Genomic DNA, 11,497 nt, shown 5'->3' with positions numbered 1-11,497 from the left:
TTTGTGTGTGATAATTAATCATTTCACAACAATAAATAAAGATATCAACAGTTAAATCATACACATTTTTTGACTCTGAAAGACAACAGAAACTAATGTAATTAAAATTCATTACAGTGTTAGAAACATGTTCGGAAACGTAGTGCTTTTGACAATTCTATGCTTTACTTTTCGGGGCTCTGGTTTATCACAAGAAGGAAAAGCGGAACATTACGATATATTACAGAATATTAACAGAGTATCCAGAATGGTTAGATTTATCAATAAATCTCCAAACAGTTTTGAGATTTTCACAAAAGCTGCAGCTAAATTATCAACTTCTGGGAATATCTTCAACTATGTTAATGCAGGACATCACATGACAACTTATAAACGTGATGATGTTGGCGTAAAAAACTTTTTTGCAGAAAATGTAACGGACGTTCCATTGAATATTACAACAGAATCTATAGAAACGACAGTATCACCCACACCGACAATATCAGAGCTTTGTTTGAACCATTCACAACTCGTTTCACAGGCGTTACAAAGGCAAGATTACTGGGCGATGAGAAGTAAGGGTCTGGAATAATAGTTGTGTTGCTTTGAAGGGCATATTCTTCACTTTCTTTCAATTTCATTTCTAAGTTATACAAATCAACGCTTAATGAAGGTAAATCAAAATAATTGAATACTAGTACTTGATTTTTCTCATTTTGTTGTATGTAGATGGTTCGATTTTCTGAACTAACTGGTGAGTAAGGTAAAATTATGATTACCTTGCAGAGTGTTTGTTCAATGTAATTTTTCTAAATTTAAAACTGTAAAAAGAGAAGGTATCAATGGGCAATGCTCAATTAAAAGAGAAGGTATCAATAGGCAATGATATATAAAAAAAAAGGGCAAAGATACCAAGGGACAATGATTTAAAAAAAAAAAAGAGGGAGAAAATATCACGGGACAATGATTTAAAAAAGAGGAAGAGTGATGATCTACAAATGGGGGAGAATATACTCCGCCGTTGATAATCTAAAAACGAGGGAGAACATACCCCAAGGGAGGGTGATCCGAAAAAGTTGGAGAAGTCACTATGGGGCAAGCACCTAAAAATAAGGGAGGTTATACCATTATACCTTTGAAAAAGGGGGATAACTTACGAAGGGGTAATTGCTTATCAATATTTTTTAAATGTGAAACTTAATTTTGCAGTGGTTGACGCTGCAGGTAAGCCATCTTCCAACATTCTAAGCGGTGGATTGATGTGGTTAGGTAGCTATGATGAGTGTTTAGAGATAAAAGTTGTAGCAGACCACAATAATATCACATATAGATTTGATGGACAGTATTGTAAAGTATACATAGTACCTCAAGGCGAACTCAGTAAAATCTTGCCTGTAAGTTTTATATATGTGATTAGATATATGTGAAAAGGGGGATGAGGTCTTCTTGTTTTTAGTTAGAACAAAACTGACCAAAGATACCAGGCTTTGGTCGCACGTTTCGTATGTATACAACCAATCAGTGGCTTTAGACATATAGCAATTGGAAGGCCAAATGTTTGAGGAAGTTTAAGGCAGTGAAAACGAAATATTGCATAACATTATGTCAACTCTGGCTAAGTCCATCTATGCCTGAGGTTAAAAAACTTTATGAAAAAAAAAAATCTTAAAAATATTCTAGATTAGAAAAAATTGTATTTGCAAAAAAAGAATAAAATATTTACCTACCAGAAAATCAAACCATTTGTCATTTTTGCTTGTAGTAGTGTGTATTTGCTCAATCGTCATGTTCGTATGAATGTTTATACTTTTCAGGCTCAATCAGTTATACAGTTAGGAGTATGTGTCCCAGATAGCTGTAGTGCTACAGATACTTGGCTCCTCGTCAATAACGGTAATACATCAATTTTTTTTCTACGGTTTGTTTACAAACCAAATCTTAAGTGTACAATAGTAATAAATAATCGTTAGTGAGCAGACAGATAACACTATGACAAAATCAAAGGATAACTGCGTAATCCATGTACAACTTAATACGCATTAATTAATGGAGTAAATATGCCTGTATTATAACATAAGATCAGATAACTTTATTGAGATCAGCATTTTAAAAAGTGCAATAGCATCAGTAACCTGCTTTATTTATTTTGTTAACGTTTATAAAATGATTGGTCTGTGTAACACTGTTTAGAAAATTCAAGAAATAAAAACAAACAAGTCGCATCAATTATAAGTGACATTATCATGAAAATTGAAGAAGGAACAACCTGAGATTTTTTTTTCAAACTTAATGTTTTATATAAAATCTATAGAGAAAAATGCTGAAAGATATTACTTTTGTCAACATACTATATATTAGATGAAGACTTTCTTAGTTGGACCAAGTTGTGTCTTATCCCTTTTGTTCTATTTCTTACAAATTAAATATGTTTAAACTAAACCTAATTTGAAAAAGGTCCATATTTTAAATTAATATTACAGACGTAACAATACACAATAATATTCATCATCAAAGATTCCAGGCTTATTATTTGGTACGCCAGACGCGAATTTCGTCTACAATAAGACTCATTAGTAGCGCTCAAACATCGTTGTCAATATAATGGAATTTTATATGACTGTCATAAAAGTGAGAGGTTTAGCTAGCTACAAAACCAGGTTTAATCCACCATTTACGACATAAGAAAATGCCTGTACCAAGTCAGGAATATGACAGTTGTTATCCATTCGTTTAATGTGTTTGAGCTATTGAATTTGCCATTTACTTAGGGACTTTCCGTTTAGAATTTTCCTCGGAGTTATGTATTTTTGTAATTTTACTTTTTTCAAATCAATACAATTTAAAGGCCAAATAAATACGATACTTCGGTATATGTCGGTATTAATTGATTAATAACTTACTACGTCATTCTAAATCGGGGTAGGCTAAATTATCCAAATAAACTGTTAACACAGAAATGTGTCTCGCCTATTTGTTATTTTGATAATGCAAATGTGAAAATAAAATAGCAAATACTTTGTCATGTTAGTTATGCAAATATTCAAAGTCAATGAACCATGACTGAAGGTACAGGGTTAAACAATCTCCATGAAAATAATCTGTGCCATTGCTAATACAACTGCATACCAAATACCATTTACTTTTCATAAGTCCTTCTCTTTAAATAAACATAAACACAAACTTTAACTTGTAAACTATGTAAAAGTTTCAAAGTCAATGAACCATAATGACGGGGTGGGGTTATATAATCTCCATGGAAATAAAACTTGCAAATGCCAATACATTTGCATACCAAATATCATTCACTTAACATTAGTGGTTCATCTTAAACTGACCTAATTACAAGCTAATACATGAAAACTAAGCAAACGTTTCAAAGTCAATAGACCATGACTGAGGGGTAAGGACCCAATATTCTCCATGGAAATGAGATGTGCTAATGCTCATACAATTGCATACCAATTATCATTGACCTACCACTAACGGTTCCCCTTAAACTGACCTAATCACAAACTAATACATGAAAACTAAGCAAAAGTTTCATAGTCAATAGACCATGACTGAGGGGTAAGGACCAAATACTCTCCATGGAAATGAGATGTGCTAATGCTCATACAACTGCATACCAATTATCATTTTATGTTTTTCGTCAATAATTGTCTTTTTTCTTTAAAGCATCAACCGACTTTGTATACATTTTTTCTACTACCTTAATTTTTTGAAAAATGTGCAACGAACGTTCGCATGCCAACTGTTAGAGAATTGTTGTAAATATGTCGTTACTAATATGAAAATTTTGTATTGTTATGTAGTGTTACCTGCCATTTCTGATGCACTTTTGGCATGGCCTGGGGAATGCATAGCACCAGATCAACCATTCGATACTAGAGCAATTATCGTTCTGTGAGTAAACAGTATTAACACAACGTTTGACTTTAAAAATGTTGAATGCGTCATTAAACGACAACCATACACAAATGTCTTTAAAGGTCAACATCAGTATTCAACAATAAACAAGTCTCTCAACAATGCGTTGGTCTTTAAACCTCAAGTCTAGTAAAAATATTAATAAAGACTATCAACATTCTGCCATCAACACTTTGTTCCATAAGGTAAAAACAAAGGAGTAATGTATAAAGCCAGTCAATGACAGTGAAATAAACATGTGGCGACAAAGGAGTAATGACAGTGAAATAAACCTCTGGCGCGAAAGTAGGTGACACTATGGCCTGTTACCAACGGTGGTCGATTTTTGAGGTACCCCTTATGGTTTGTCAATGAGTTTTCGTCTACAGTTATATTAACATATAGCCATATTTCATTCCCATGAAAATGATTTGGTCCAGCCCTCTCAAACACGGACTATTTGCATAGTTTACGGTCAAAATTGTGATTAAGTAAGTTAAGATAAGGAATGTCAACTCGGTGAAGAATTAGAAATCGAGTACTCGTTGTCTTTACCGAGCGATACTCGATTACTCATCGGAAAATATCTACAAAATGGAAATACAAAATTAAACCTATCTTGCGCTATGTGGGTCGTTGTATGATAGACATAAAATCCTCAAAGAATTTGATAATAATCCCATGAATGTTATACCATTATTAATAGCTCATTAACTACATCTATTATTTATGTAAACGATAACCTAATCAAAAATTTAATAAACACATATTGCAAAATGATTACAAAGTCAAACCAGATTAAACACCAATATTTGGTAATTGTAAAGAAACACATTGAGTTATAGATTCTAGGTGCTGAAGTGAAGTATCTTTTAATTACTGTACAGTTTTCCCTGTATTGACTTTGTGCTATTATCTTCCTTTTGGTCGTTTGACTCTTGACGTGACTTGGTATTTATGCATCCAGCGATCGGGTTTTTTGGCTTTGACATTCCTGGTGTAGGTGGTTCCAGAGGTGCAATTCGGACACAAGAGATTTTTTACAGTGTTTTCAATTCATCAACCCTTGTATTTACATGTTATCTAATTTGTACTTTATCGAAAAAATGTATACTATATACTGTATGTACTATCAACTACAATAATGTTTTTGTTACCGACTTTGTTAGATTTTTTTGTATGTCTGTTTGAATCTTTTAGTCTAATGTGTTGTGTGTCTATGGTGTATGTTCTCTGCTGCTGGGTCCCAGTTATTGTCATATTTACCTACTATACCTGTTTTTGTTGCTCACCAAATTTTGTTGAATACACCGAAACAATAAAAAAAATTCATTTAAGTGGGAGGTTAAGCTAGCTGTTAAAACATGTTTAGTCCACAATTTTGTTCGAAAAATGACTGTGCCAAGTCAGGTATATGACAGTTGTTTTCCATTCTAACGTTTGAAGGGGCCACGGTGCCCGAGTGGGATAAGTAGTCGGTCTACTGCATTACTAGCCTGTCAACACTGAGGTTATTACTTCGAATCCCGCATTTTGCAGGTGCGCTCGACTCCAATCTTACTTGACTAGGATTGTCAGTTTTCCTACCGTAGGTCGGTGGTTCTCTCCTGGCACTCAGGTTTCCACCACCAATAAAAATGCATCGCCATAAAAAAGCATAATAGTGCTAAAAGAGAAAAAAAAAACAATTAATCAATCAATCAATCTAACTTTATATTTTGTCAGATTTTATGGACCTCCCCTTTTTGTTTTATTATGTTATATACTTTTTTTATCATAATGGAATGAGTGAACAACAGCAATATCATGAAAGATAGTAAGTAAAGAAAAAGTACATGTCTTTGCTTCAAAAAATATGAATATAATACTGAAATGGCGGTGAAAATACAACGTGCATCCTTGAATATTTTTACAATTGAGACCTTTTTGTTAAAATGTGTTAACGAATTATAGTTAAATAGTATATGTATCTTTTGTATAGATATTATGTAATGAAAATATTTTTGCCAACCAAATCAAATACGTCACTGTGAATATTTGTATATCAAAACAAAGTAAGAATGTTCCATGATTAAGGAATCTTTCGAAACGTCTGGATAATTTATTGTAAATTCTTTTTCTCGTAAGATCGATCTTTTTTCAAATATATGCATCGTGTGTAATTAGGTTTGTCAAAGTACCTTTTTGCAAACCCAAACACATATTTTATCAAGGAAAAAATGATGGCTCAAACAAGAGGCGAAAGATACTAAGGGAAAATTTAAAACTCATAAGTCGAAAGGGTACTGATAAAGCAATGACACAAAACGAAACACGAAGAAAAAAAACCCAAGGACACGCACTACATAGAAAACTAAAGCATGAACAACTCGAAAGGGTAAGTAGATACTGATCTACAGGTGGCACGGTCATTTTCCTTACTATAAGTACAACAAAGCAACATGAATCACACCAAAACTGGGGGTGGTCTCAAGTCCTCCCAAAAAGTAGGAAAGTAAAATGTATATGTTATGGGTCAAAATTATCAATTATTGGTCAAACATTATTCCATTTGAAAATCACATCATATAGTTTCTTTTAACGTATTGAAAAACACGATTAATCTTTTCTTTTGTACAGAGTTTAGCTAGTACCAATAGGAATATGGTAGTTGTTTTTCACTTGTTGCGTTGGATTTCTCAATTTTTATGAACTTCCCTTTTTTGGGTCCTTTTTATCAAAAAGCTCTTCAACTGTTGGTTACTTTTCAAACGAATTGTAGCAATATTAGTTTGCCTTTTGTTGCGGTCAGACACATTTTATCTTTTTGTTATAATAAATACAAACTGTACAAAGTTGTTGTACTATTATGAATTCTACATAGTTCTATTCTACAGAAGCATCTTTATGAATTACACATTGCTTCTGTTTCAGGGTTGTTCTATCAGTATTTATGGCAGTAATGGCAATTGGAACTGCTTATGATGTTCTTCTCATACAATGGCCAAGATGGAAGGAGACCAAAACCATTTCTGAAAATAGTGAAGAGATTGCAGTAGAGGTAGATGAAAAAGCACCATTATTAGACAATCAGAAGAAAAAAATACCTGAAAATCAGCCAGGTTAATAAATTACATGTCATCTTCATTTTTTACAGCACTGGATCGATACCCCTGCTGGTGGACTATCAGTCCCCGAGGGTATCATCAGCTCAGTAGTCAGTACTTCGATACTGTTTTTGGTATTTTTTTGTCATATAGCTCTTCAATTGTTTAGGTTATCATACATTCTTGGTTTTTAAATATTCGGCTTTGAGCGTTCCTGATGAAGGTAAATCCAGATAAGCGCTTCGGACGCATGAAATTTATATTGTGTTGTTTTTCATTTTTTACAGCACTGGATCGATACATCTGCTGGTGGACTATCAGTCCCCGAGTGTATCGTCAGCTAAGTAGTCAGTACTTCGGTACTGACATGATTTATAACTAATTTTTCTAAAATTGCCCGTTGATAAATTTTGAAATTATAAGAAACTTAGGTTTCAACTCCCTCAGGCAAAGTTGACCTTAGATAAATTTGGCTATTGCTTTGGGTCCTTTTTGGTCATATAGCTCTTCAACTGTTTAGGTTATTATAAATTCTTGGAATTCAAATATTCGGCTTTGAGCGTTCCTGATGAAGGTAAATCCAGAAAAGCGCTTCGGACGCATGAAATTTATAATGTGTTGTTTTCATTTTTAACGGTAATAAAGGCAACCAGACACGTTAACATATCTCTGTTGACATTCAACTCTCATGGACGCATATGTGTGTTAAGATGATACGAACGTCATGAATTAGAATGTACTCCAAATTCCTAAAGACATAACACTGCCGGGTTATGCAGAAGAACGACATACATTAACACTTCAAAGGTTTTAGGGTCATTTTAACCTTATAACCTTAGCCGTATTTGGCACAACTTTTTGGAACTTTTGGTCCTCAATGCTCTTCAACTTTGTACTTGTTTTGGCTTTCGTACTTTTTTTATCTGAGCGTCACTGGTTAGTCTTGTGTGGACGAAACGCGCGTCTTGCGTATTAAATTTTAAACCTGGTACCTTTTGTTAGCTATTATTCGTATGTTTCTCTGTCCTATATGTTCTCCCATTTATTTGTATTGTAGTCCTGTCATGTATTGTTGTCATTTTAATGTTATATTTAACATTGCCATAAAAGCGGGAGGTTTGGCTAGTCACAAAACCAGGTTCAACCCACCATTTCTTTCTTAAAATGTCCTGTACCAAGTCAGGAAAATGGCCATTGTTATATTATAGTTCGTTTCTGTGTGTGTTACATTTTAATGTTGTGTTTCTGTTGTGTCGTAGTTCTCCTCAGATATTTGATGTGTTTCCCTCAGTTTTAGTTTGTAACCCGGATTTGTTTTTTTCTCAATCGATTTATGAATTTCGAACAGCGGTATACTACTGTTGCCTTTATTTAACAAACTGATTGACCTTTAATCCTTCAGTGTTTTGTTTTACGTTGATTTATCTCTTCTTGAATGATTTAAGTGATTGGAACATTAGCAAGCTGCTGTCGCCTTAATTTAAACATCGAAAAACTTCTGTTGTCTCCAATTCATCAGATTTATTCTAACAAAGTTTTGTATAGATGCATGTCTAGCAGGCAGCCCCATCTATGCCCATCTTCTTTTTCCGCCATTCAAATTAAGACTCAGTCCAAATTTCAGAATAGAGAATATGACACAATCTGTATATTATCAAACGACTACTAGTATTCAAGTCAAGGGATTGGGATGTACAGAGTTAGAGAGTTTTTTTTATAATATATGTATTTCTTACAATATTTACTTCTCAGGGTTGATTGGAGATCTGTTGTTAGCCTTTTCGATCTATACTAATGGAGCTAAACTGTTTAATACAAAGCAAAATAAAGACATACTGACATGTATAAATGGAATACGATTTATTTCCATGACGTGGGTCATCCTTGGACATACATATTCAATGCCTTTACAGATGTCAGGTATGTATTATTGTTTAATATAAGTAACAATAATATGATACCAAATAAAAAGTATGAAAGAAAACAAATAATTACATTTCAGATGCTTCATATCAATCGGCCTTAAATTCTTCATGAATAAAACAGATTTGTTGGTTCAAAAAAGAGAGAGAGAGAAGATATCAAGGATGTTATTCGAAGATCAGAAGTAAAACAAAACACCATGGCAACACGTACTAATGACAAAAGGACAAACAACTATAACACAAAATAACATACAAAACCAAAGACCGGGCAAAACGAACACCACCCAAAACCGGGGGTGAACTCATGTGCTGCAAACGGGTATGCTGTTCGTGCAGTACAGGTGGCACCCGTCGTGTTGCTCATGCAAGTAGAAATATTGTGGTTAGTCTCATTCGATGATTGCACAATCGAGGAAAAGAGGACGAGATTGTGGTCACAAATATTTAAACGTATATGTGGTCATCTATGACACAATAATACATAGGTACGCATTGGTCAAATAGGAACTCAACAATACATGGTCAGGGCCCGTATGCATAAAGCTACTTAAGTTAAGATTTTCCTTAGTAAACACTTAAGTTAAGGAAACTCCGCCCTTTTTACCTAAGTGGTATGCATAAAAAATCTTGAACTAAGTATTTCCTTAGTAAATTCTTAGTTGGTTTAAGTCACGCCCACACAACTTAAGTGGTATGCATAAAACCCCTTATACTAAGAAAACGCCTAAGATTATACTTAAGTATAAGGTACCTATAGAGCTACCTTAACTTTTCTAAAATATATAAAATCAGTCGAATGTATGCGTTTTTTGCAGAACATTGATATATTAGCTCCCATTTAATTGAATAATAAATATATTCAGTAATATTTCGTTTGTTTATTGCTAAATATTAACGATCATTGTAATTTTCGAAAGATCACCTATAATCAACAAAACCAAGAGATAACAGAGGGTAGTTTTATAATTTCATTCTACCCTTATTTCTCAATCTCGTTGGTGTGTATTCCGAAAAGTGCTCACAGTTTTTACACGCATGGAATTCATGCATTTATTTTTCTTTTGATTTGTTCGTGCCTGCTTTCACAAATAACATTAAATGTTAGATTGATAAAATACATCGCCTGGTATCGATTGTAACTTTTAGTACAAAAATGTAAGAAGATCTTAAGGCATGCAAAATCCTGTTTTCTTGGGGGACATCGGTTTAATTTTCAATTATATTGTTTTTTTTTCTACATATATTGGGCAAATTTCCCCTAAATTTGTTTCACTAATTGGGACAAAATCAAAACGTTTTAAGACCTACTCCGTGGAATTCGAAGTTTATATATATCATATATTCATGATACTTATTTTTTTTGTATTTCCTTATATATTCTGCAAATTTTGCATAGAAGGAAGACTCTCAACTTTAAATAAATTATGGTGTATCTGAAATAAATGTATGTTATAACTTCCAATTTTGGTTTTGGTTAAGAAAATCCTTCATGTCAGTTTTAGATAATTACTAAAATTTTCTAAAATCTGGCCAGAATGCATGCAGTTTTGAGTTATCTTTACGCATTGATAACTTTCACGCAAAATATTCAGAAATACGCAAAGATGTTGATAATACCTTACAGTAAACATATGAATCTAATAATGTGTGTCTTAGTAAAAAATCGAAGGGCTTTTGAAAAAGGCCCCTGATTTGCTATGATTTCGTGAAAAATTTACCCTACCATCTTTTTTTATTGTTATAAAGAGGGAGTGAAAAAAAAAGTTTCAAATCGAAATAGATTTCAAAACATCTTATCAATATATTTTAGGATAAAAAAAATATACTGTTGACTCTAGAAAATAAACATGCCTTCCATCCAGCATCACCCATAAAAGATGAATGGTCGGTGCCTTAGAGATGGAACAAATCTGTTTAATAAATACGACAAATTGGAACCTTTTTTAAATGAAGATTTTACTATCACATATCATTATTAGATGGATGATTTGCTACAAGATAATGTTGAGTATCCATTTAGAGACTCCTCGTGTAATTGAAGTTTTGTTTGCAATAAAAAAAAAAATTGCTAGAGGATAATTCGATATTTTTTTTTTTTTTATATTTTACATTTATCACGCCATGCATAAGTCGTCCCACTTCTTTTGGATCTCTTAAAAATCTCTCCTCATTTAATGTTCTCTACTTATTAAATTGCTTTCTATTTTTTATTTTCTTCTATCCATAAGAGTGACTGGCAAATAGAAATACGGTCACTTCGGTCTATTTCCGACCGGCAGTAAAACCCTTGTCAAAGTGGGGCGTCCGTTTTTCCAGGATGTATAAGTACGCAACCACGTACGGTCAGAATTGGGATCGTGTAGAGAGAGATTGGTATTGGTTATTTGTTCTCGTCCTGATGATGCATGCCATATTTGCCATTGGACTTTAGGCAAGCATCAATACATCAATCAATTTCCTTTCAAGCCCGTTTCATCTCTCCTTTAGTAACAGTAGTGGGAAGTTTTGCATTACAAATATTGTTTCTCTTATGCGTCAATTTTTTATTTGTTTGGACATTTAAAGTGGTTACGTATTTTTTAATTGTTTTACACACCAACA

The 11,497-nt window shown here is 33.2% G+C and overlaps 1 protein-coding gene across 1 annotated transcript in view; it reads left to right on the top strand.

The window, feature by feature from the left end:
• The first annotated feature begins 247 nt into the window (after positions 1 to 247).
• Positions 248 to 11,497, top strand: part of LOC127728923 (nose resistant to fluoxetine protein 6-like) — a 29,842-nt gene continuing 18,592 nt past the window's right edge. The window contains exons 1-6 of the mRNA XM_052236503.1: positions 248 to 554; positions 1,189 to 1,373; positions 1,710 to 1,872; positions 3,792 to 3,882; positions 6,799 to 6,986; positions 8,724 to 8,891. Of these exons, the coding sequence (XP_052092463.1) occupies positions 248 to 554; positions 1,189 to 1,373; positions 1,710 to 1,872; positions 3,792 to 3,882; positions 6,799 to 6,986; positions 8,724 to 8,891 (1,102 nt within the window). The remainder of the gene's footprint in view (positions 555 to 1,188; positions 1,374 to 1,709; positions 1,873 to 3,791; positions 3,883 to 6,798; positions 6,987 to 8,723; positions 8,892 to 11,497) is intronic.

This window comes from Mytilus californianus, unplaced genomic scaffold (genome assembly GCF_021869535.1).
Source record: "Mytilus californianus isolate M0D057914Y unplaced genomic scaffold, xbMytCali1.0.p SCAF_2, whole genome shotgun sequence".
Classification (NCBI taxonomy): Eukaryota; Metazoa; Mollusca; class Bivalvia; order Mytilida; family Mytilidae; genus Mytilus; species Mytilus californianus.
Note: the sequence above shows the minus strand (reverse complement) of the source record. Positions and strands in the feature narration are given on the sequence as shown.